This window comes from Melopsittacus undulatus, chromosome 12 (assembly GCF_012275295.1).
Source record: "Melopsittacus undulatus isolate bMelUnd1 chromosome 12, bMelUnd1.mat.Z, whole genome shotgun sequence".
In the NCBI taxonomy this organism is placed as follows: Eukaryota; Metazoa; Chordata; class Aves; order Psittaciformes; family Psittaculidae; genus Melopsittacus; species Melopsittacus undulatus.
Genome location: NC_047538.1, coordinates 5,251,478 through 5,278,094, shown reverse-complemented (window position 1 = coordinate 5,278,094; position 26,617 = coordinate 5,251,478). Strand labels below are relative to the sequence as shown.

Genomic DNA, 26,617 nt, shown 5'->3' with positions numbered 1-26,617 from the left:
TGGAGGTATGTTGAGACATGATCCTAAACATTATCAAGCAGCACACTATTCTGATAGCAAGATAAAAAGAGATGTCCAGGATTAGAGCTTGTTTTAAAAATAAATGTGCCAGTAAGTATATCATTATTAGCACATTAGTGTGTTAAATTACAGCAGTTATTTCAGTGCATGATACTGCAATGCCTTAACGTTATGTCTGTATTTCCTCTTTTAAGACTTATTTTAGAGACAAGTTATGTTGAAACATTCCTATTTATCCTGCCAGATAGTGTCAGATACTTTAGGCCCCCTTTTCAGATGTTGTGAACATCAGGGCATCATCCACTTGACTGAGATAGGAAGTTTAGATACTTCAGTTATGGGAGAGACATATTGGGCAACATAAACCCCAGCAACTCTCCCCAGTTCCTCACAAGCATAAAACTCCATTGAAGTTAAAACCCCTACAACCTCACAGCAAGACAAGGTGTCATGTTTTCCATGACTCCTGAAGAAAAATTCCGCTATGAGCACTTCTGTTCGTCTCTCATGGGTAGCTAAGCAGACACAATTGAAATAAGATTTTATTTCCCTAATAGAAAAGACTTCTCCAGAACTCAGCAATAATTTAAAAATGATGGAAGTTGTGAAACTAAGAGATGCCTGCAGGCTGGCTTTGCTTTCTTTACAACGCAAAAAAATCTATGTGTCCTTATATAGGAAGGCAATGGCCCTACTGGAAACAAAACCAAATGGTTCTACTTTAATTTGCCTATCATTTCAGCCATTAATGATACAGTCTTAAATGCCTGGTCAGCAGGGAATCATTAGTAGAGACTCCTGTATCAAAATGAATTTGATTTTAACAGGCAGGGTAACATGATGAACTAAGGGATCTCTTAAGATATCATGTATTTTTCCTTTAAGGCAGAGATAACTTGCTACTTTCCATTCAAGATCAAAGCAGGGAAATAATACAAGGAGACAAAGACAGAAGAAAGAGAGACAGAGCATTTGAAGCTTCAATTTTCTCTCTAACACGTTTTCTTTTAGATCAGTACAATCACTGGATTCACCCTATAGAGAAGGAAGATTAAAAAAAGGAAGGTTATATACAGTCGAAAAGAACTCTGGGCAACTTTGCTGACATATTTAAAGCTACTGTACTTTACAGTTCTTATTTCAGAAGTAAAATGATAAACAAAAAACAAAGCACTTTTAATCTTCAAAGCAATGCATGATCAATAACAACTTCATAGCACTTGATAGTCAAGTATCATAATCTCTGTTTTACTCCAGGAGAGAAAGAAGTGTAGGGAAGTGATCTGCCTGGGTCTAACTGGGGGTGGAACTCAAACATCACAAGCTTTTACATTAAATGACAAAAACATGCTTTCGTTAAGGAATTATTCTTTTGTTACCAGTTTTTATTTGAACAAATCATGATTATAATAAAAGAATAATGGACCTTTTTTCCCCAGTCCCTGCAGAAGCATTGGAGATCCTAGTGGAGGTACATCCCAGGATTATTTGGCTAATATTTAGCACAGCAGACCAATTACTTACGATGCTTCTGAAATTAATCTAACCACTTCAAGTGGGTTACTGAAGTAACTATTTGCTAAGGTCAGCGCATGAATAGCTTCATAGTGGCAACAACTTCCTTGTTAAATTACCTTTACAGTCAGGGCATTGTGCAGGACACATCCAGGCTCTGCACTGGAGCTTTCTGACCCTTCACAACTTTTGAGAAGGGAAGTCTGGCCTGCCATACTGAATCTTGAAATAGTACTGGTCACTGATCTCAATCTCGTCTCTGTCAATCTAAATCACAAAGAGATCTTTTAAAGAACAGAAGGAGCACAACGTTACAAAGATATTCAGTCAAAGATGTATTTAATAGGAATTTTACAACTGTTTGCAGTACAGAAAATGCAAAAATCCTGAAATATTATCAATAAAAAGAGTTTCTACTGGAAATGTACACCTCTCAGACTACAAGGGAAAAGATTTCCCTATCATTGTACTGTAAACTTACTGTGATCTGTGGGAGTGCTGAGAGATTTCATTTACATACTAATGCCACAAGCAAGCTGGGGGGTGTGGGGAGAGAAGAGTTACTTAGCACCAGTAATGAGCAGAAAGGAAAAGAAGGCAGCTACAGTCCCCAGGGACTGTTTTGTTTTCAGTAATTTTAGACTGTCTAATAATGCTTTTTAATAAGCTGCTCTCAGCTATAAAACTGCAATCAGCCCTTGTCAAAGAACATAATGCTGCCCCAGACAGCAAAACAGTTTTGATATAATGGACAAAGGACCTCATTTAAATAAAAGCTTCTTAAAAAAGAAATGATGAAAAAGTTCCATCAGTGTTCAGACAAATTAAGCTGTTTATACTGGGTATCCTTTCATTTCTAACATACTAGATTTCATGAAGATCTCTATTAAAGCAAAATACATTCTAAACCCCACATTTTCTGGTTTACTCCCGTTCTAGTTTATAAGTAGACCAACTTGCTTATTTATTGGGTGTTTATGCTTCATAGTGCAATCTAAGTTATGACTGATCCTGTTAATTTTCTGGTTTTAGTCTATGCTACCCACTTAGTCTCTAAGTGACTCCTAAATGACACAGATTAACACTGCAATAAGCTATCCACATTTAAGACTATTTCCACTTCACTCAATTTGAAGCAGTTCTCACTGAAGCTCAAGTCTAGCTATACGAGCTAAATATATATATATGATAGGTGAAACATGGATGTTCTACCCCATTAAACACAGGATTCCTTCACCTTCACTGCTGACAAATGCAAATCCAACTCCAGCGTTGCCAAGAGCCACACCACCATAAACTGGAACTGAATCGACCCAAACTTTGGATTTAGAAGTTGGTTTATAAACCATTACTAATTCAAAAAGAATTCAGTATCATCCATTTAGAACATGTATTTCTTATCATTCAAAGCACTAAAAGATGGAAAGAAGATCTCTTTTTTTCCTCTAGGAATACTAATCTTTCCAGTATTATCACCATCCTTTTCTTTCCAGGAACAGACTTACTGTGATGGCAGCTAGCACATTTTACAGCTCAGTTCAGAAATGCCTAAAACTTAAGACACATTGCCAGTAAAATACCCAAAAATCACTCAAACCAGCACAAAATCTGTTTGTCCTGAAGATACACCAACCACCTTAGTGATATAGGTAGACATCTCTCTTTAACCTGTTTTTAGTGTCAGTTTTACATGCCGGAGAATCAGCACAAATCACTGTGCCATTTGGTTATTGCACTTTGTGCTTATTTAAGGAAAAATAGATTTACCACTTAGAAAAAACAAATTAAGCAGCAAAATGGCAGCTTTTTCATCTCAATACATTTCTGCTCCACCTTATGGGAAGGGGAACTGGCTGTACCTGTGCCTGGCAAGTCCCACTTTCTCTGAGGGGTGCCAGATAATAATAGCACATCAACACAAGCACAGCCAAACCTCCTTTTGCCAATGACATTTCATAATGCTTCCTCCACTTGTGAAGCTCAAACATCCAGCAAGTGCAAACATCCAGCTCTGGTAAAACACGCAGCCTAAAGGACCCAAAACTGTCTAGTGTTTGAATTCCTTTTGCACAGAAATAGAGGGAAATTGCTTTTATTTGCATGAAGTTACTTTTGCATTTCCCCCCCATTTATTTACTGCTAAAAGCTGTGTACTATTCTCTACCTAGTGGTAAATAAAGTTAACAGGTATGAAATTCAATTAAGCCATCTTTTTTCTTTTCTTTTGGTTGCCAAGACCGTCAGATCAGTGCCTAAATATATACCAAGGGAGATCTGAAATGCATGTTTCTCAAGCTGAAAAAAACGTCAATGAAATAAAAACTCAAACCAAATGCTAAGTATTAAATTAAACTGTGAAGCAAACAGTACTTAACAACAAGATTCCCAACATCGATTCCCAAAACATAGTTTACCAGGAAGTTAAACCACACATTTAAAGTCCCAGGTAGCTTCTCTACACTCAGAGTTAAAGATTCAACAAGAGGAGATTTCAAATCCTCCTTCAGGATTCTAATTGTTCTGTGGAGGCACATTCCCCTCTCCAGAGCACTGCCACCTGATAAATACACTGAGCAAACTTGCACCAATCACATAATGAGAGTTCACCCCCCACCTTTTAAACTTGTTTCTATCTCAAGCTGTTTCATGCTATCTCAAAAATACTGGGAAACAACGGTAGCATGTAGTTTTCCATCCAGAGCTGAAGTAAGAGGTCATAGAAAAGGCTTCTCACTGCCACTTCCTAGCAATTCCCTGTCATTTCAATATACAAGGTTAAATTACTCCAGAAGCCTCCCTACAGGGCTCCCATTGTTTGTCAGTCAAGGCTAGGATACAATGGAGCTCATTCATGTGCACAGCAAACAAGCAGCTCAGGGCTCACGATCAGCATACAGTCTCATTTTGGTTCTTCTGCAAACAGTTTGTAGAAAGATGGCATTTCAAATAAACTATGTCAATTTTTCCAAGCTTCAATGCATTCCCAGTACAAACTACTTAGTAGTAAGTCAGGGCAAAAATTAAGACATCTGAGAGCAATGTGAAGAATCACCCCAAAAACCACCCACTCATTAGGACTGCTCCTGAAAAACATCTGCTTCCTACAACCACATGCAAAAAAGATTATGTTTTAATAGTTAGAGAAATACACATTCAGAAAAGGTCACAAAAGCTGATTCTTCCCAGTCATACCATGCTTTTGTTTCCAGAGTACCACTTAGTGTTCAGCCTCAGAGCTTGTATGAGTATGGGGTACAGACACCAGAGTTCCAAAGTGCACTTAAGGCTGTTTACTTCATATCTTCTGGTTAAGAACCCAAGAGGCTTAGAGTTTGGGGTTTTGTTTTGCTTTTCAACATGTCAGAAATAGAAAAACCAAATGCAATATGACAGAAGTCCGATGCTGCTGACAACTGGAGAGACACAAGCCTCACGCACCTCTTCATTGTTTTGCCTTTTCTACTTCGAAACTTGCTAGAGCAAAGACTTTGTCTCCTGATCCTATGAAGGGGGAAAAAACATTTTCAGTAGTATTAGTAGAAACTGTGAATTTCCTTATGTACAATTTCAATCAAGAAAAATATGTGAGATCAAAAGAAATCAAACCTATATTTTGAAAAGTAGAATACTTGAACTAATTTAAAATAGAGAAAGACATGCTGGCTTGACAGTCCTGAAACCAGCCACATTAAATTGCTGGTTAACTGGGATGGAGTTAACCATCAGTGGGGCTGATAACCCCATTGATGTTTTGGCTACTGCTGAGGAGTACTGGCACAGCAACAAGGCAGTCTCACCCCCAAAAGCCAATAGGCTGGGGATGGGCAAGAGAGTATATCTTTTGATTTTCCTTTCCTTCCCTGCACAGCCTTTGCTTTTCTTCACTATCCTGCATTTACCTTAATCCATAAGGTTTTATTTCTGGTTTCTTCCTATCTTGCCAAAAAGGGGGAATCACAATGCAGCCTGGCGGACAGCCAAGGTGAGCCCACCACACAGAGAGCTTCTAACAAAGCACCCTTTTGAACAAAAGGGTGATCACCTTGCTTTACACTGTCAGGAAGAGAAGTACTTAAAGGTAGGTCACAAAGACAGCAACTTTGTACCCTGACCTTGTCTGGCACGTTCTTGTCATTCATCATTCTTTCATCACAGTTTTAACTGCAATGCTAGAATGAACTGTTGTGCTTATTTAGTGCACATAACAACTGAATTTTTGGTCTTGTCAGTATGATTAGAGTTATGACAATCACGGCAAGAGGAGTAAAACTCTGTTTTGACAATGTGCCCGTAATTGCTGAATTCTCCTCATCAAGCAAAGGAAAATGCTCTCCTGAAGTCATTAACACAACGAAGATCTGTGTAAGAGAGTATCTCTGCTCGAGACAGACCATTCACGCCTTCAGCATTACAGGCAGCACCTGGCATTTTATGGACATTTGGCACTGGATTTATTTGCTGCATTACCTTTTCCACAGGGATAGCGTATCAGAGTTTCATAGTTAATAAAACAAAAATGGACATCAAAATTTAATGGCATGATCTTCTGTTCATGTTTTCTCTATCAGTGGGGAATCACAGGTATTGCTATTAATCAGTGTTTGATGAGGCCAAGAAATGGGAGCTTTGGGAATAAAAACTTACCAAGGTCAGTGGAGACTTTCTCAAACTGGCTCAGGGCTGCACCAGCATTTGCTGACAAAAATGTCTCATCATCTGGAGTGAGCTAAATCAAAAAAGGCCACAGCTGTGAACTTGGTATCTTAACTGTGCGTATTCCCACCACTGCAAATCCCATCATCTACATGATCATACACATGAACTATCACAGGTTAGAGCAATTGTCAGTTTGCAGGTTTTTAAGTGGCAGGGTTATCAAGCATATTAAAAGCCAAAGTAAAAATATAAACTCCTTCCCCTACCAATGTATGTCTTCTCCGTGGTGCCTGTCAGCCCAGGAAGGACAGCATATGCAACACCAGCCACACCTCTACATGCTCCACTGTTTCAAGATGACCTCCAGTAATAATTTTTGATTAAAAGATCACACTGTAACTCTGCCCCAAAATCACCGAAAGGATGTCAATTACTTTTTTGTCATGTCAATACAGGAATGAGCTAATATCTAAGCCCACTTCATACAATGTACTGAGGAAAGCCAAACCGCAGCCACCACCAGTTTTGACTGTGTTAAGAGTCCATGACCTAGAAATGGTTCTCTTCCTTTAATGTGACATTTGCACATGCATATTTTGCTTTTATGTATGTGCTCAATGCCTCATGACAGATGCCCATAAAATATTTACAATAACGAAGTAGTAACCTACATTTGGCAGGTTCAGATATTCTAAGTTAAATGAAGGAGTTTTAAGTAGTGTCAGATACATATCCTTATTCAAGCAAAGGACAAGCGTGTCAAACTGTTCACAAGTGTGTGTATGTCAGTTTGTTTATGAAAAATACAGAAATCAGGTACAGGCATTCAGAATGATGTTGGAATGAAAAGAGCCAGTTCCCTGCCTTTGCTGGGCTTTGTAAGCAAGCTTCAAACTACTCAACATTTTCCAGGCTTGTGCAGACAAACATGTAACATTTACCATCACTGTTCACATTCAAACAGATGTGGAACTCCTGTCCTAGCAACTCCTCTGTGAAGTAGGTTACTGATAGTTTCAAAAGATAGAGGTTGTGTCAAAATGTGGTGAAGTGGCTTAGCTGAAGCAACCCAAGAAACTCATGCCAAGAGGATTAGACATCTTCACACATTCATTTCACAATCTTAACTAGCCTTTTAACCTATTTGCTAATATCACCTACTTGGAATACAGCTCCTTTACATACTGCACTTGATATTTTCCATTACATTCCCCATTTCCCACAAAAGTTTTAAGTACAGACATATATAGCAACCTGTTTTTCTCACATACCATCAACAAAACCAAGTAACAACTCTTCCTCCCTCTAGTGGTAACAACCAGGGATTGTTCTGCCATCGAGGTACTCACTGGGGAAGCAATCAGTTCATCACTCATCTTTCCAATTTATTTACCTTACACCAAGAGGTAGGTATAACCACCAACACAAAATTAAGTTCAATGTATGTCAAAAAGTCTCATAAAGTTTCTGCCAGGCGGACAGGTGGCAGTTAGTCAGTAAAACACTTGTTTTGTCTTTTATAAATACTATCAACTTGTACCAGCTTCCATGTGATTCACTCATATGACCCACCAAAGAAAGCACTTTTAAGTACAAACAGCCTTATATAAATGTACAATACTCTGTGATACCTGTTCAGCAGCGAGTGCTTCAGAAAGCCTAGCATTAAAATGGAAGAATTATATACCACAGAAACTGCATTTTTTCATCTGCTCATGAACAGAAGTGATTTCTTATTTTAATGATTTCAAATTCCTCTTCAACATATATCTAGAAATCTCTATTCACCTAACTCATACCATAAGCTTACCTTCTCACCAAGCTTCCTGAGAGCAGTCAGGATTTCCACTTTCTGCTGCGTGTATAGGTCTCGTCCCAACTTTCCAACCATTAAGTCCCGGTCCATCTGTATACCAGGGTGAGGAAATAAGTCAAATTACATGAGCATCCCCCAGTTTCACTCAAGGCAACAGCATGAGAAATGCACCAGCCTGTAAGGTCATCAGTAAGCATGATACCCACACTGTTGTCCCTGTTAGGTCAATAAATATTTAAAACTGAATACATTCTGAAAGAAAAGCTCTCTTCTGATGCTGTGACCAAGTTTTCTAACACACTTGGTGCTCTCCATGCAATCAGTATATATTTAAATCAGTTAGTCTAGCTGAAAGAAACAGTAAAACAGAAACATTCACCTCTGCCAACCTTGTCCTCAATTGCCTTGGTTGTTTCTTTGCAAACATTCTAATTACTTCTGGAGTTTTAAATGCTTGGCTGATGGCTGCTTGTATTGCCTGCAAGGGAAAGAGCAAGACTTATCAGTACTAATAAGAGTCACAAGCTACAGTTGCATGATGATGGCAGGAAAAGCATCATTAGTATCCTTTGCAACATTTGACACAGAGAGCTCTTCTGTTTCATAATCATGGAAGTGAGATGAAAAATAAATATATGACCTTTATGCAGGGCTTGAAAAATGCACTAATTAGTGTAACTATACTGAGAAAGAGCCGAGAAACTTTTCATTACAGACCAGGTTCTAATTTCTAATCATTTCAAACATCTTCCTGATATTAGCACATCACAAGAGGATGTGCTACGCTATCTTTAGCAGTTTTAATGCTCACACTGATGATTACAGCTCTTCTAAGGGTAAGCAGAATGTAAATGATGAGGCAAATCTCCCACTGTGATTCAAAATCCTCTGCAGAGTATCAAAACTATTATGATTAAATCTCACTACAGTTATGTTTGGACAAATCATGATCTCTCTGGAAACAAAACCCTAAACCACAAGGCTCGGAAGGAACAAATAGTGCTTTAATTAAACATTCCAAAGGAGAGAAAATAGATCAAAAGTTTGGAAATTCACATAAAAGAAGATCAATTCACTGAAAAAAAATAAAGTTGCAGAATCACTCCTGTAACCTTTACATTTGGACTGGTGCAGATCTGAAACACAAATCAGTAGTAAAAGCACAGGTAATGCTGTCTCCATGCTTTCTAACAGGCAGGCATGAACTTTGTTTCTCACGATGTAACTTGTCCTGGGTTGTCCCTCACACCTTTAATATTAATTTGTACTATTTTATGTTATTTTCTTATATTAAGGGTTGGATATATTTAGTCCCTACAGTTTCCCACAGTTTTTTTCTACAGTGTTATGGTTATAATTCAACATTTTTTTCCTTTTTAAATGAAGAGACCTTTCAAAGTTTTAATATGTATGCATATATTAAATAATAAAAACATAAGATACCTAGATCTAGTTGTCACATGTGCCTCTCTAGTAATTATAATGAACCACTTGCATCTATGTTGTGTTTCACTGAGTCCAGGCAGAAGACAGAAGACATCATCCTTACCAGTTGCATCCCACTGAGCTCATCCACCAAAGTCATATCTCCAGACATAATCTTCTTCAGGGAGTCATTGATCTCACTCAGCTGTTCCAGGGTTTCTTTTTTGGTCTCTTCATACTCATCTGCATCCAGCTCCTCTCTAAAGAGGATCCAACAAGACACATTTATTCATAGGATTAAACTCAAGATGTAACATGGAGAAAAGAACATCAGGGAACACCATGGAGCTTGCTTCCTCAGACAACAAACATTCACATCACTTCAGATCACTCTGCTCCAGCCCTCTTAGGTATTATTTAGGTAATGCATATGTAGTTTTCTTGGCTGTCCACCACCTCCCACCCATCCATGCACGTGTATTGTTTGCATGAAGTCACTTGTATGAAGAAGGCCCTGACAGCTACAAGATGCTCAACACTTGGTGCAGTATTTAAAAGGGTATTTTGGATCTCAACAAAAATATGCAGTGAGACTGTCTTGCTCAAAGCTATAGTGAATGCATCTCCTCACGCCAAGCCCATCAAGTTATTCAGGAATAACTGATCCTTCTGTCTAAACCTTGCCCAGAAGAATGGCACTACCAACCCTAAGCAGTTATAATTATGTTGGAAAAAAACAGGTACTGCTTGGACACAAATCACATGAAAATGTTAGACCAAAAAACCACAAAAACCCAGATTGAAACATCCACGTCCATAATTATAAGACAAAAAAAAAAAAAAGACAAAAGAACTATTTGTTAACTGCTATTTAAAAAGCCCATATGAAAACTGTGGATTCTGTGAACGCCTATTATAAGTTAAAAAGTCACAACGAATCTCAATGAAAACAGTAACAAGTATTTCTGCCCATGCCTCCCTCAAGAAGATGCTAAGCAGAATAATCTTAATAAAAAAGGAGTTTTAAACTTATTTTTACTACCCAATACAAGCATTTTAAAACGTTTACCTCATTTTAAAAATACAAAGCCACAGCAAAACAGAAAATAAAACAAAAACCCCCACAATTTTTTTTAAAGGTACCAATTTCTGCTGCCAACTACTTAATGAGAAATATTACCACATAAGAGGAAAGAATCCATTTTTCTTACCTACATTCATCCAGATCTTGAAGCTGCTGCATTAACCTATCCAACTGCTCCTCCAAGTTTTGTTTGAGCTTACTAGTTTCTGTTGCTCCTCTTGAAGCCATTTTCTGTTTTCAGGTGAAAATTCCAAGCTGTTACATGACACTCCTAGGAGAAAGAACATTCTATTGTTGTGTACCAACAACTCAAACCTTATTTAGATAGAATATCTAACCAAAACACTTTGAAGATTCCCACAGTGGGAATACAAGGGTGTTAGGCTGGGTCTACCGGACTGTTATCTCAGTAGTGTCAAATAACCACAGTGCATGAAACCAAACACGTTTTAAATCAAGCATCAATTACTGAAATGCAGAAGCCCCGCTCTATGAACAACAGATTTTACTGTTCAGCAGCCCCTTGGGAAACTATTTAAGAGACAACAACCCAGATGCAGGTGTCTGAAAAGGGCAAACGCCTTTGAATCGTAGGCTGTGGAAAACTGGAGTGCTCTGGAGAAGATCTACGCTTCTGATCTATGCTTCTCTGGCTATCAAACAGGAGCAGCCCCCACGGGACACCTGTCGTGGTGCTTGATCCAGCGAGTTCTGAGGGTCTCCACCAAGGCCAGCAGCGCCAGTAACCACACAAGAAAGAGGGGAGCAAACAGCGCTAGGGAAGGAGGACCGAGAAGTAGGAATCTCGGCGCTATCCGAGCCCTGCCCGCCTACCCTCAAGGCCAGGCTCCCGCCCGGCTCTTCCTCTTTCTCGCCCGGCGGTCGCGGGGACGAGTCGGCACCGGACTCGCTCCTGCGGGCAGAGCCATACGCCCATGAAGGAGGCCGCCACCGGCCACACCGGAACCACACAACCCCTAAGTGCCAACCGGGCCCTCCCGCCTCACCTGGGGCAGGCCGTGGCAGACGGGACCGACACCACGGGAGCACCGCAAACCGCGGCGGAGCGGGCCGCGTCGGACAAGAGCCGCTTCCGGCCCGGCGGGACCAATCGGAGCGCGCCGCCGTTGCACTCGAGCCAATGGGAGCGCGCCGCCGCCGCAGCGCCCGGTGCGGCCCCTCTGCGCGGAGCGGTAAGCGGGGACAGCGGGGACGGCGGAGGGGTCGGGGCAGTACTGGGTATAAGCCGCTGGCGGCGCGGAGCTGTGGGGAGGAGGTTACCGGAACGGACGGAGAGCGGGAGCGGTTGGCGTGGGGAGCTTCCAGCAGCAGCCTGCGCACTGCTAGGTCAATGTGCTTAAATTCTACAGCCATATAAGCATGTTTAATAACGATTTACCTCCGAAATATAAGGGAGATTGACCAAAGCATGCTTGTAATTGGCTGCTTATCCACAGAAGCCAACAGGCTGGGATTCTGAACCATCCCTAAACCTACTGCTGGATGGTTTACTTGGATGGTTTTTAGGGCAAATGCTTGTCCAAGCCAGCTAAGCACCAGCAGGACTGCAAGTGGTACACACTAAACATTCATAAGTTTATGTATAAGCATGATGAGATAGTATATAAGCACATATGTAAAGGAGTACATCACAGGGCACCTCATTTTTCCTTTTCTGAAGAAGGAAAAATGACCTGGGATGCCCCACATGCATGGAAAATCAGCGAAGACCACTTTCATTTAGTATTTGGCATAAGATAGTGTTAATTATTTCAAGACTGTTCTCAGCTGTGGCACTAAATGCCTGTACAGAGCTCTGTATAGCAGGAGCTGGACTGCTAGTTTGGATCTTGTAGTCAAACTGTGATAATTAGATTTGTGTCTGTCAATGCTAAATTACACTTAATTCATCAAAACTAACCCTAACCAATAAGAAGAGGCATAGCTTCAGGCAGTGGCTGGGACTCAGTCACCACTGGAACCTTGTTCTTTTCTCCCAGGGAATGTGCAAATTGCATAGCTTTTCCCCAAAAGTTAGAGCTACATGAAGGTTATTCCACAGAAAGCAGATCCCAGCTCTGATGGAGCTGTGCTGGTTATGAGGATGACATAACATCGTGTATGATATTGTGAAACCAGTGCTGGACAGAGGAGGTCACTCTGAATGAGGAGACTGAGACTGTGGGCAAGCTACTAAATCATATTCTTAACTTCTGTGTAGATACAAAGCACTACAAGGTTCATTCATGAATTGCCTGTTCTTAAGAGTCTGTAGCAGCATCAAAAAGGATACCTGGCCAATGCCAGAAAAGGCACTACAGATTTCCAGCTTAAATGTTCTACTCTTTTTGCCCCTACTTTTTTAAAGGAAAAAAACAACCCTTTTCAGATTTGCAGCATGAGCCACTTTCTTTAGAAAGTGGAGCTTTAGACAAAGGCAAGTCTAACTCCTTTCCCTGTCTGTTCCCATAGTAACTCTTCTAGCCATGCCTCACGAAGGCTGCACTCCAAGGAATGCCAACACTTCAAATGCCAAACTACTCTGCAGTAATAAAGGATATTTTAAAGTCTGTAAAACTTGAAAGCCCAGAAAAGTACTAACACCTGCAAAACATGAAGCCTTGCAAGATTCTTTTATACAAGGGCTGTTTGATGTTGGTGCATAGTAGCTGGTACAAGGTTAGCTGTGATGATATCTTACCGCTGTGGTGGCTGCGAACATCACTCAGCCTCTTTGTAAAGGAGACAGAACGTGAGGGTGACCTTGTGGGATTTTTCCAGGCTGTGGTGTTGCTGTAGAAACAACAGCAGCCTATTCGTGCTCAACACAGATGTCTCGGACATCTCACAAACAACCACAGCAGGAGGATGGCCTCTAATACATTCCAGTTTTCATTTGTGCAGGCCCAGGCCAAGGGAAGCTCTCTGGAAAAGCCAGAATATACTCATGAAAGAACACTAAGAAGCAAAAATCCATGTTGTGTGAGGAGAAATGAAAAAGTAGTGAAATTTTCTTATTTTCACCAATTCTTAAGCAGCTTTCTGAAAGCAAAGTTCAAAATCGGATCAGTGCTGTTGTATTTTAAAAAAAGAAAGAAAAGCGGGTATTTAACTGCAACTTTTACTAAACTTCTTAAAATTCAGTGGTTTTTATCATCTGTTCCACTGGTACACCTACCACTTACTTCCTGGAACACAAAATAGATCAGATGTTTCCAGGTTTAGGCCAGAGCACTCTCTCCCCACATACCATGAGCATGTAATATCTAAATAAATCCCAAATGAAGACATGCTAACCCTCCTCTCCTCTGGAATTTAATGTTACATTTACAAATTTTGCTGGAAAGACTCACTGCAGTTTAGAGTAGCAGCACTGGGAACTGTCACAGGTTGTTCTTCCCCCTCCTCTTCCCTCTAAGCACTAGAAGTAATGAAGCTGATTGGCACTGGCACCTTAAATAACCAGCAAAGTTCTAATCAGGTTTGGCCTGCAATCAGAACAATTTATCTCTACTCATGAAGGTTTTGTGCATGAGCTGTTCCTCTGCTGTCTTCTCTTTAGGCAAGAAGGCCGTTTTCAGTAATTTCAGTTTTAAGATGTTTCCTTTTGCATGTAAGAGGGAATTGCAGCTGCAACTACATATGTCTTCTTCCTAGCACACTCACTTTCCTCTACATTCTTGATTTCTAAAGCCCCACAGAAGAATTATCCTCCTTTCTGCAGCACAGTGCCACTGCTCCTTGCTTTGTACCTCTATCCTGGGATAACCAGAAATAACTAGAAGCCATGGTTTTAGTCTCAGAAACTTGATCATGCAGTATCACACAAACAATCACAGGCCAAATGTTGATGGAAGGAAAAAACAGTGTTCAATCTGATCTTGAACTCGTATGCTTATTGGCAGCACAAACAAGTACAAATAACTTTTTCAAATCTCAACTCTTCTTGTAGTGGCTGGAAACTACCACTAGTGTTCCCTGCTTGGCTGTGTAGCTGTGAGAAATAGCTATGGAAGACCCTGAGAAGAAGACAGAAGTAGTACTTCTGGCCTGCGGGTCCTTCAACCCCATTACCAACATGCACCTACGGCTGTTTGAGCTGGCTAAAGACTACTTCCATGAAACAGGTAGGATGGTAATTTAGAATTCAGAACAGCTGTAGTAACTATTTTTGGAAACAGTTAGATATTGAAGCTAGTATGTGTGTACGTATCATACAAAATCATGCAGGTCAAATACATGAGACAGCCTTATAGATCTGTTGCTTATTAATTTAACAAATTTTACATTTTTTTCTTTATTAAAATACATCTTTCTTATATATTTTACTATAAATATATTTTACTATGTATTTAATTGTGCTGCCTTGCACACTGGCAGAAGTGTACTGTACTTTTCCACTGGACTAGCTGTCAGAGCTGGCCCTGGTGTTTTTAAGAGGTTGCAGTGAGTAACAGTTTAAATACAATACAGTGGAAGTAACATCTGCTCAACCACTTTTCATGTTCTAATGTTATGTGTTTTTTCCACAGGAAAATACAAAGTCATCAAAGGAATCATCTCACCAGTCGGAGATGCATATAAGAAGAAAGGTCTGATCAGTGCAGATCACCGGGTAGCTATGGCAAAACTAGCTACAGAAAACTCTGACTGGGTGGAAGTTGATGATTGGGAAAGCAGCCAGAGTGAGTGGTTGGAAACACTAAAAGTTTTAAGGTATTCTTCAGCCAAACCCTAAAAAGTCTCAAGAACCTATAGAGGGAAAAGCAATGGTGTTAACTCTAAGTCAGAATAATAGCAGGCTAAGCCTAAATCATATGAATAGACTCGGGAAGCCCAGAAGTACTATTTATATCACCATTGTAAATGAAAGATTGCACTGTTAGTCCTAAATATACAGAAAATGAACCTGTCATAGTATTTTAAGATATATTGTTTCTTCGGCTTAAATCAGTTTTTGTGCTGAAAAGGTATTCACAAGGTAGGACAAAAGACTAGAATGGGGTAGACAAATGCTATGCAAGCTTCCCTTGTTTGATTCTGATTGTGCTCTGCTGCCCATTTCTGTATTTCAGGGCTGGCATGAGAACTGCTTGAAGGAATATCTTTTTTAAGTTTGATGTTTTTTACTCTTTCAGTCACTGAGGTTCTTTTGAAAATAAATTGTTATTAAAAAAGGAAATAACCAACCGTGTAGTTGTTGCTTTGAAATCTTTCCACTTTGACCATCTTATGATCCAGTTCTCACAAGTCCTCGTTCCAGTAGATAGGTTCTTGGATGTGAAAGTTCTGCAGGAGGAAGCAGTGACAGATCATTGAGTAGGCCATACTCTTGCCTTTATTCTCCTGCATCTTTAAAACACCTAAAATACATCTGTTTTGCAGGTATCATCAACAAAAGCTTGTATCTCCTGATCCCACAAATAGCCTGCAGAATGCTATACCTGTAACAAAGGCAGGACGGAAGAGGAAGCAAGAACCAAATAGGCATGAGCCCATTAAGAAGAAAAATCAAAGTCCAGATATAAAAAGTTAAGTCTGTTTGGAAATTAAATGCTTAACAATAGTTGCTATTTCAAGGGTGTTGTGCTGATGAGTAGCTTTCTTTATTGCTAGTTCTTGGTTCTGATTTCTCTTTGATCCCACAACAAAGCTAGTAGGCTTTGTAAGAAGACAGCTTTAACAGTAAAATGTATAGCACTTTTAGGGATATTTTCCAGTCCTTTTGGATGAAGGGACTCCCATAAAATTTCTTCCCCCAGAAAAATCCTAATCCTGTATTGAGGCTACTCATTATAAATTATATACTTGGGAGTCTTTTTATTTCATTCCATTCTCTCATATTAACCAAAGAGTAAAGGTAGCCTAGAAATTAAATGTCCCCATCAAGTTAGCTAAAATCTGGTGGCCTAAACAAAGCCTCATTTCTCACTTATTTTTCTCTTTAAGGTGCCCCACAGCTTAAACTGCTCTGTGGAAGTGACATGCTGGAGTCTTTTGGGATCCCAAATCTGTGGAAGTTGGAGGACATCACTGAAATTGTGGAAAATCATGGCCTTGTATGCATCAGTAGAGCTGGAAGCAATGTTCAGAAGTTCATCTATGAATCTGATATTTTGTGGAGACATAAGAATAACATTCACCTTGTGGAAGAATGGATCACAAATGACATTTCCTCCACCAAGATTAGGAGAGCACTGCGGAGGGGCCAGAGCATTCGTTACCTAGTGCCTGATGCAGTTCAAGCATACATAGAAAAGCATAACCTGTATAGTCCAGAGAGTGAAGACAGGAATGCTGGGGTTGTCTTGGCTCCCTTACAGAAGAATGCAAGGGATTCCAAGAACTAACAACTAATAGGTACTATACAACTTTCTGCTGTGAAAAAAAAGCTACAGTTTGGTACAGGAAACTATGTTTTTTAAGGGTTAGGTTTTTTGCTTGTGTATTTTTAAAGTAAAGAGTGGGCTAATTCTGTGGCTTTAGTACATATGTAGTTGCTGCTGAGGTTTGGTGCACTCAATAACTGGACCTACACAATCTTTTTTACATCCAATCAGATTTTCATGTATAACATGTCACAGTGCAGTGAACTAGATACAAGAATTCACACTTGCTTATGAAAATTACAGATTAACAAACAAACCAAAGGAGAATGTTTTGATTGGTTTTAACTCGGACCACTCTGAGTCTAATTTTTAACAACTTCCACTGTCTTAACAGACAAAGCCATTTTGTTTCAAAATGTACTACTTACTGTCAGGAAATCTGTTTAATTTTTTAAGACATTGCCAACATGTACACCTCACAAAGCTAATTAGCTCTATGCTGGAAGGAAAAAAGTTACTCCTGGCTGAAGTGGTGCTAGATATACCATGCTTTGAACCGCCTGCCTTTCAGATACACAGCCTGTTTGTCTGATGTTGTGCAATTTGCTCCCAGGAATGCCTTGTGCTTTACTTCATTCATGTTTCCAAAGCTGTACTTTAAGCTCAGCAATGTTCTCATGGAAGGACAGACCTGCTTGAGAAATTGGTTTGTGGCCATTGATTTAATGGCTAGAAATTAGCAATAGTGTTATTGCACTGATTCTCAGACAGTTCTCCATTTATTTCAAGTAATAAATGAGCTTTTACTTTTCAGCCAAATGTATATAGCCAGAATTTCTGTAACTGGAGTTGAAAAGAAATGGTAGGATAGTAAGACTGTGAATAAATGAAATGGTTTTCTTTGCTATAAATCTGGTTTTGAATCTATCGGTATATTGTCTGTATTATGTGAATATAAACTAGAGAAGCACTGTGAATGTCATGGTCATAGAATTCTAACTCCCTTTATTTGCTGTCAACTCTTGTGTTTTGATTATGTGTCTTATAAAAATGTCAAGGTGTCCAAGATGCTCCCTAATGGGTCAACAGCTTTTTCATACAACCTCCACAAGATGACTGTTCACATTTTTGAGATCACCAAATCCAATAGAATGAGAGATTCTCGGGGCAGGAAACCTAGAACCAGGGACATGTTCTAAGAACATAACGTGACAACCTGTCATCCTCCTCCACTGGGCAGAGGATCCTCAAAGAACTGAGGGAGCAGTCTAGGCATCTCTAGGAGCTTAGTGGGAATGTGGAAGCCAGGATCAAAACACAGAACATCACAGACAGTCCTGGGTCCTGTGAGGCTGTCATAAAACTCAGGAAGCAAGTCAAGATGCTACTGGGAAAACCTGTAGCCCCTAATGAAGCTAGCAGTGGGCACACAGACCTGGAGCCCCACATGAAATTCTGCACAATTACCATACACTAGAACATCTGTGTTCTAGCTCTGGCCTGTAGAGATGGCTGTCTACAGAGAATTAGCAGGTAGACTGGTGTAATATCAGATCACAACTTCGAAGTGCATCTGTAACTGCACTGTAACAGAAAATACCATCAAGGATTATTTTGTTTTGTTTTTCTTCATGATTCCTGTGCTCAGTCTGCCTTTTGTCCCCTAGAGTTGAGGCAAGCTTACACTGTCCTTTGATAATGAGGTTGGGTTTGTTTATTATCAATAGTAATACAGGTACTGAAAGGTAAATTATGCCCCCTGCAACACCTTAGCAAACTGCCATAACTGGTTGAAGATAACTACATTATTGATGGTATTCTCTCTTGCTTACTGTCTGTCTTTATGACTGACAAGAATAGAGGGCAAGATTTATTTTTAGCACTCAAGTCAACCAGTGTTCTTCTGAATAACCTTCTGAATAACTTCAGAGCACATCTTTCTAATAAGAAAGCACCCTATTGATGTGGTCACTTTTCAGAGCAAAACTGCACTTTAATTCTAGGCTTATTCTCCTAAATAATGATGTTGTGTGTCGAGAAACCAAAAATTTAGAAGCATGTTTTATAAAGCTTGGGTCTTCAAACAATTACATTTCACTGGGTTTTAATGTAGTTATGTGTGATGGGTCTTTCAATAAAATAAATTGCGTGTAATATGATAATTTTAGTCATGCAGTTATTAACCAAATCTGAAGTCTGATGACTATGTGATTTTTATGTAGGTAGAATGGTGTCAGTACAGTTTTGTATATACAAAATAGAACATTGTTAAAAAATTACACTGACTGCTGAATAGTGATCTTTTCTTTTACTCGTGGGATCCAGAAACCTGCCTGTTAAGCACTAGAAGTAACCTCACACTGGGTTCAGTTACTAAAATCAGCATCACAGTGATCTGGCATATTTGATAATGTTAGCTATGATTTTAAAGAGTGGACTAGATCTATAGAAGAATCTATATACTTGAAAACATCAAGTTTGTGAATAATCCAGTTCACTGAACTTCCTTATAAAAGAGTTATAATGCAACATATATTATAAATACTGTAGTAGGATTTATAAATACTTCATCTACTTCAGAAGTAAGGGCACAACCTTAATGGAATACGTTAGATGCTCAATGCTGCACAGCAATTAAGGTGGAAAAAAATACTTTCCACAAAAAGAAAATTGGGCACTTTAATGGAGAAAAAAAATAACCATCCTGTGATAAAACCAGGGCATGTGTTAAGTTATTACAAAACATTCCATAGGCAATTCATTGACTGAGCCTTGAAATAGTAACCCTGGTAGCCTTTGTAAGACTTAGTTTGAGATTACTGACCTCCAGAAAGAAGCACCATGTGCCAGACAATCTGCATTATTTTAACTTTCCATTAAAATGTTACAGTCAGGCTTTTACACAGGCCTCATTCAAGGACTGAGTTCTCTTGGAAGAGTCATTGCAACAGTGCTTTACTACCATACTACTACTATACGTAGCATTTGTAATAACAAATTATGGGTGAAATGTTACTATTTGAGTCCAAGAAAATAGTAATTATCATTTTTTCTGTGCTATTCTTAACTTAGTGTAGGATAGAGAACAATGTCTATCTGCAAACAGGAAACAAGCGTTGACGTCCTAATTTCCTACTAGCGTGATCTGTGAGTCATATAGGTCAAACTGTCAGCCCCAAAAACATAGCTAAAGTTCAGGGAAATGTAATTTTCTCTGCAAAATATAATCTTTTTGTTTAGCCTAACATGAATCAGTAAACATATAAATGTTGTAGCTATAGGTGAGTTTATTCATTCAAGATTCACAATGGCAAATTCCCTTTTACTATGGTAGTAATACAGTTATGATTTCCCTTACCCAACAATTTTGAAGTTTTATTTTAATGTAGCCTTCGTTGTAGTGCTCATTGTTGTTCCATGTGACCACTTAAAACGTGGGATTAAGCTAATGCTCAAAGCATACATGTGACTTGAGGAATTATTCTTTCCCCCATCTTACCAATGAGGAAACTGAGTTATGAAGTCATCTACCTGTCCTGTACCTGGCAATTCTGGAGTGCCTACTTGTTCAGCATTGTGAAATTTGTATTTCTCAGCTGGTAGGTTGTAACAATAAGGCATACAGCTTGCAAAATAACTACAGATTATTTGCAGAAGGTACTGCAGGAGATAGGAAAATTATGTACCTTCTTAAGGAAAAGAAAATCTCTCCTGCAAATTTCTTATATATCCTTTCTGTTTGAAGTCAAACATTCTTTATTCACTTTTCCAAACACTTGGCTGGGTCATCACTTAAGAGATTTCTTTCACTTCTTTGCTGAAGATAGAAGTCCAACAATGAAGCTTACCTGCTGCATCGTGTGCTCTACTCCCTGTATGTGATATAGGATCTAATAATGCACCAGTGGGAATAACTTCTGCATCATCTTTCCTTTACTGTGTGTTTCAAGAATAAAAAGCAAATGGGGAAGGTACATCTTCGATATACACGAGAGTAACTTCTGAATTTGCTATTGATACTGGTTATTTTTAGGAGTACAAAGTGGCTTGCATGAACAGCTATTTGTCCTCTTTCCCATCTAGGAAAACATAAATACAAAGCTGCAGAACTAGAAACAGAGCTCAGGCCTCTGGATCTGCTGTCTCATGCCTCAAACTTTCTTCATGGTAAAGCATCTGAGAAAATAAAGAATTTTAATGTATACATTCAACTAGGATATAACAGCATTAAAGAAATCAGAACACAAATAAGTAAACTGTGGCATAGCAGAGCAGTGTTGAGTCACATCAGAGAATAACATACACTAACAGGTTTTGTCACTTTTCTGTTACAACCACTGAATAGTGATGCTGCTTACTATTCACTCCAGACATAAACCAACAAGATAAAACGCTTGTCTCCATTACTGTGTCAGAGGTACTTCTTTAAAATTTGCTGATACAATACCACCCAGAGCTAAACAGTCAATCCCTGTCTGTTCAAATACAAAATAAAGCATGTATTTGAGTAGATCACCTTTTCAACATGTACATATATTTCAGATCATAAAGCCTAATACACATACAGGGACATTTAGTAATTACAAAATCTGTCCATGATTCCCTTTACAGTATGCAAGAGGGACCAGTTCCTCAAGCCAGTTTTTTGTTTGCACTGCAGCTCTTGGGCTATTAACATTTGCTCCACAGAAGGATTTCAGTAACTGTGAACTTTTCCCTCCAGTGCAACTACAACTGATGTACACCCTCTTGCCTATTGGCTCAGCAAAAGACCCTTCCCCTCCATCAGTAAGGCTCCAGGATGTAATCCCACCCACAGTGTTCATTATATAAGGCCCGGTTGGAAAACTCTTCATTTTTGATTTTTGGCCAGAGGTTGACTGCATCTTCCTTCCTTCCATAGTCTGGCAATGCCTGTGGATTTCAATGGGACTTGGAACCTTGTCAGCAATGACAACTTTGAAGGTTATATGGTGGCCTTAGGTAGGTGCAAATACCTGATTCTATCCTTCCTGCAAGGGTCCTCTTGAATTTTAGTAGCGTGAGTTCTTCTAAAGCCCAGATATTGCTGAAGCTTTTTTCTCTGATAACCAATTGAAGGAACATAATATGGAATGATAAAGAGACAGCATTAACTATACTTTATTACCTGTCACCCAAGTGTCAGGAATTTCTCAGCCTAATACTTGTTAAAAGTAGAATGTTTTTATAGGTTTCATCAGAGACAGGGAAGAGCTTGCCCTGTCCACTCACATTCTCTTGCCTTGGAGCACAAAATTACAGAACCTATGTCTAGGGTTAATTAAATGTTAAGTAACAAAAAATTGTTCTTGGTTATTTGCCACTTCCAGGCAGTTGTTTAGTTTAGGGTTATTCACTTTTAAACAGTTTACAAAATCTTTCTCTCATCACTGTGACTTGTTGATAGGTCTCTCTAACTGTCCCTTTTCTGAAGTGCTTGATGCTAATCTCTTAGCTTGCTCAGATCTCTTACAGAGAGAGATTAACAGTGCTTTAACGGGGAACTAAAGCTGTTGGTACTTTATTAACTTTCTTGTACAAAGCTTATTACAGACAGTGACAACAGGGAACCTTGAATGTTGCCTTCCCTTTTCCCTGCCTTTCCAACCCCTTTCTGCCTTTTTGACTTGTGTAAACTGATGACTAGCCTTGTTGGTTATTTTACACACAACTAGAATGAAATCTGTTCTGTGGCAGTATCTATGCTGGGTACCTAACCCTAACCCTAACCCTTGCCCTAACCCTAACCCTAACCCACTCAAACACAGACTGCATAAGGAGTCATGTGGTTCAACACACGGTAGCTGAACCCATCCTGTCAAGATCACAACCCCATCCTGCATAAGGTAAGAAACTTCTAATGGTCCTATAAAACAAAAGTTTTAATCTACGTGATGAAAGCAACTAAATTAATTAATATACATTTTACCATCTCCTTCCTGAGAACCTGACTTGGAGCATGCTATTCAGATGCAGTATAATGCAATTGCCTGACAACTAGATGGCTGTTCCTCTATGAAATAAACATTCACTGGAGAAATAGAAAGAAATTCAGAAGCACTACTTTAAACTCAGTATTATCAAGGACATCAAGACCATTACAGATAACCAGGAAATCTTCTGACAAATGTGATGTTTTCTAGTTGCACTTAAAAAGTGTTAGTGGCAAGTATCATGTTCTGAAAACAAGCCTGAGTAATTAATTTTAGGACTGTCCTTCATTTTACCCTATTTAAGGTACAGGGTGAGAAGATTTCTTGTTAATTTACTTAATGTCTTTCCTCTCTCAAAGAATGGAAATAGGAATTAACTACTCCCTTAATCTAAGCAGCTGGCAAGCATGAGGCCAAGCTTAGGGTGACTGTGTGTGAAACTAACTCCCCCCAACTCCTAAAAGGTCTACTTGGATTTGAAGTCCTAGAAATCTTGCATAGAATTGTGCAACAACCAAGTAAACTGGTTTCCAAAGAGCAAAATATAAAAAAAAAAATGACTCAAACTGTGTTAATATACACCTTTATACAGAAAACCCTCAAACAAGAACAACCAAACCACAAAACCTTGTATAATAGTAAGGTAAAACTATCTAAGAAATGCTTCTAGTAGTAATAAAGCCATTTTGACTGGCTGTCAAAATGGCTGCTGATAAATACAGCTCTGACCTTTTTGCCTCCTGCCCAAGGTATCGACTTTGCAACACGCAAGATAGCAAAAATGCTGAAGCCTCAGAAAATTATCAAACAAGAGGGTGATTCATTTTATATCCATACCACTAGCACATTCAGAGATTATCTGCTTCAGTTCAAAGTCGGAGAAGAGTTTGAAGAAGATAATAAAGGCCTGGATAATAGAAAATGCAAGGTAAGACTAAATATATAAAATTAAGAGGCTGTGACAAAATTAAGATGCTGTGATCAACCCAGCTATTTGTGTGGAAATTGTTTCAAGAATACTAATTGTTATGCAGTGCAGAGGTGGGACCCCAAGTTACAGGCATGGAGTTTCACTGCCTATTAGGAGTCGTATTTAGGTCCCCTTTAATCCAGGAAAAAAAGGACATTGTCTGCGAGTATATTGCAGAAGTGAGACAAAGTAGCACAGAAACACTTTTGTTTCCTCTTCCACAGAGCTTAGTTACCTGGGAAAATGACAAACTTGTCTGTGTCCAGACTGGTGAGAAGAAGAATAGGGGCTGGACTCACTGGCTTGAAGGAGATGACCTCCACCTGGTATTTACTTCAGATTTCTACTGATTCTGTCTCTATATGAAAAAATAAGATCTATAATGTGGCAGGGTATGCACAAGTCTGTTTCTAACTTTGCAGTATTTGTAATGGATGGTAAATAGAAAACACATTCTGCTTTGATTTTAGTTTAGGTGGAACAAATTCATTGTTTCAGTGTAATGTGAATTCAGAATGTTAATCATAACTTATTAGCATGGCAGCAGAGTGGTGGTATGTAGTCATGGCAAAGGTTTTATATTCACTTTTAGAATAAGTTCCTTTGATTACTATGTATGTCTATAATTTGGGTTTTGTTTGTAGGAGCTTCGTTGTGAGAATCAAGTATGTAGACAGGTCTTCAAGAGAGCCTGAACATATATACTTGCTCCTACGTGGAGAGACAGCTATGTACAGGAGACTGCATCCTTGTGTCCCAGCAGTGGTTTTATGGAGAACTCATTCCTTGTACCTATTAAATAAATGTTGTGATGTCTCTGGCTCAGGAAGTAAGTCTGCTGTTACCAGTGTCTGATTTTTGCTAATAAATGTCTAAAACCAGTCTTCAGTACCTGACTTCTGAACATGTTTTTGGAGGAAAAACCAAAACCAATCCAAAATGTAAGTGGTATGGCTGCTTTGTTCTCAAAAATAATTAAGTTCAGCTTACCAGGGGAAGCCAGTTTGTGATGAAATCTCAGAACAATGAAGATAGGTCTGAGTAATCCATGCAGATTCCAGCCTGCAAGATAATTGGACTCTATAAGCACATACATGGCTTGAAAACAATGCTGCTTTAGTCAAGATTTATCTGCATACATCTGCCCAATTAGGTTAAATGGTTTTCTTTTTGACCTTGTGTAATGCTGCATAGAGAAGTAGGCTTTCTTCTGCCTCATGTAAACACATGTAAGTGGTCAGATCAACGAGTTGCTGCATATTGTTGCTAACACTAACACTGCAGGGATTTTATCACTAATCAGAAGAAGAGAGTTTGATTAAATCTAGCTTAATCTTAGCTTAATTACTTTCTATTAAAAAAAACCCTCTGAAGTAATCCCTGACATTTAAAAATATTAGTATCACCTTTCTGATAATTCTTAAATCAGACTCTTAAAGCTACCACTAGAGGCTGACGACAACATCTGATGAAGCATGGAGGCCTTTTGGTTAGACTGGCATCCCCCCCTCCAATATTATTACTATGTAAATAGTAAATCTATGTAAATTTAATCTAGCTCTATGTAAATTTAATCTAGCTTCCAAAACATGGAGAAAGGAGCTAGTACTCTTTATACAGTTAGGGAAATTTGGGGAACCAGGCATGGTCCTAACACTGTTTTACTTCTGAAACTGAATAGTTTTCATGTATTTGAAAAAGAAATTACTGTTCCCACGTTTTTCTAATATAAATAATAAATTCATGCAGCAGACCTATCGTGTCACACTATTAGCGATACATAGCACCAATAACGCCCACTTGGCTACCCCACTAGATGGCACCTCTGGAACGTATCGAGTCCTTATTTAAATTGTAGAGGTTCCTAAAGGCAGTGTTTTAAGCGTTAAATGTTGCAGATCCCCTCAAACCCCACAGCTTTTAAGACACGCATGAAAAGTGATACAGAAAAGCAACAATGACCTTAGGAACTCTATTAGTACAAAAAAGAGACTCCAAGTAAACAGCAGAAAAATGCAACCTTAGAAACCTGTGTGACTGGAAGTGCAAAATTCATTAATAAGGCTGCTATTAGGAACTCTTTACTGTTAGAAATCCAGAAAAGCTATTATTATCAGTGATATTACTTTCCTTCCTGCTTTAAACTGCTGACTTATGCTATGACAATGCTATGCAGAGCTTGCTTGAGGATGCTTTGGGGATCTTGAGGATGAGAGAAGGTCCTACAGCGACAAAACTGCTTATCCTGATTTCATTTATATGCAAACAGATTCACATGCGTTCACAAAATACAAATTAAACATGTTGAAATGCCAGGTGAAACAAGTAAGGGAGCAATCACATGCTCCAGACATGGGAGGAAAGACATTAAGTTAGCCTTTGCCAAGGTATGCACTTCAGCTAAAGAACCGAAGGACAAGAACAAACCTCTCCAGAGGAACATCTACTCAAAGATGTTTTGCTACAATTATCTTACGTTATTGCTTTGATGGTGAAACTTTTCCATCAATCAGCCTCTGAGGTTTTTCAGTGCCACCACTGACCATAGGTGATTTTAAGGCATGCCAGCTGCATGTGAAAGTACCTTATAGAGCTGAACAAAAAAGTTACCTTCTGGATTCTACAATCAAAATAGATAATGGAAAACCAAAAGCACAGTGTACATGTATTATAATGGATCAGACAAACAGAGCTGGAAGCAAGTATGCAGACCCCATTTTGCTCTCTAGAGCAGCTTAATTTCAAAGAAGAAAAGGAAAAAACAATATATTTCACAAAAATATAATTCTGTGGTATAATGAAGGGACTAAGTGCAGAAAAGCTTGTGTTTTTACAGAAAAAAAGAAA

At 39.0% G+C, this 26,617-nt stretch overlaps 3 protein-coding genes across 8 annotated transcripts; 2 read left to right on the top strand and 1 right to left on the bottom strand.

Annotated features, from left to right (window-relative positions):
• Window positions 1-1,858: 1,858 nt before the first annotated feature.
• On the bottom strand, window positions 1,859-24,833 carry LZIC (leucine zipper and CTNNBIP1 domain containing). Of its 6 annotated transcripts, XM_031044275.2 has the most exons (10): window positions 24,761-24,827; window positions 24,006-24,128; window positions 15,708-15,806; window positions 13,219-13,442; window positions 10,645-10,788; window positions 9,558-9,693; window positions 8,388-8,486; window positions 8,003-8,098; window positions 6,181-6,262; window positions 1,859-5,037 (listed from the first exon to the last, which is right to left on the bottom strand). In XM_031044275.2, exons 5-10 carry the CDS (start codon window positions 10,743-10,745, stop codon window positions 4,979-4,981), a joined length of 573 nt encoding a protein of 190 aa, XP_030900135.1. In that variant the 5' UTR covers window positions 10,746-10,788; window positions 13,219-13,442; window positions 15,708-15,806; window positions 24,006-24,128; window positions 24,761-24,827; the 3' UTR covers window positions 1,859-4,978. The 6 variants fall into 6 exon arrangements, with proteins under 6 accessions (XP_030900135.1, XP_033924345.1, XP_030900133.1 ...); XM_034068454.1 differs by lacking the exon at window positions 24,006-24,128 and having other exon boundaries at window positions 24,761-24,833; XM_031044273.2 differs by lacking the exon at window positions 13,219-13,442.
• Window positions 11,635-18,481, top strand: NMNAT1 (nicotinamide nucleotide adenylyltransferase 1). Its single transcript, XM_005143656.3, has 5 exons — window positions 11,635-11,710; window positions 14,470-14,644; window positions 15,050-15,233; window positions 15,903-16,048; window positions 16,467-18,481. The coding sequence occupies exons 2-5, from the start codon at window positions 14,527-14,529 to the stop codon at window positions 16,865-16,867; spliced, it is 849 nt and encodes a 282-aa protein (XP_005143713.1). The 5' UTR covers window positions 11,635-11,710; window positions 14,470-14,526; the 3' UTR covers window positions 16,868-18,481.
• Window positions 21,689-24,658, top strand: RBP7 (retinol binding protein 7). The gene is made up of 4 exons (XM_005143657.3): window positions 21,689-21,829; window positions 23,550-23,728; window positions 23,995-24,096; window positions 24,415-24,658. Exons 1-4 carry the CDS (start codon window positions 21,757-21,759, stop codon window positions 24,463-24,465), a joined length of 405 nt encoding a protein of 134 aa, XP_005143714.2. The 5' UTR covers window positions 21,689-21,756; the 3' UTR covers window positions 24,466-24,658.
• Window positions 24,834-26,617: the final 1,784 nt, after the last annotated feature.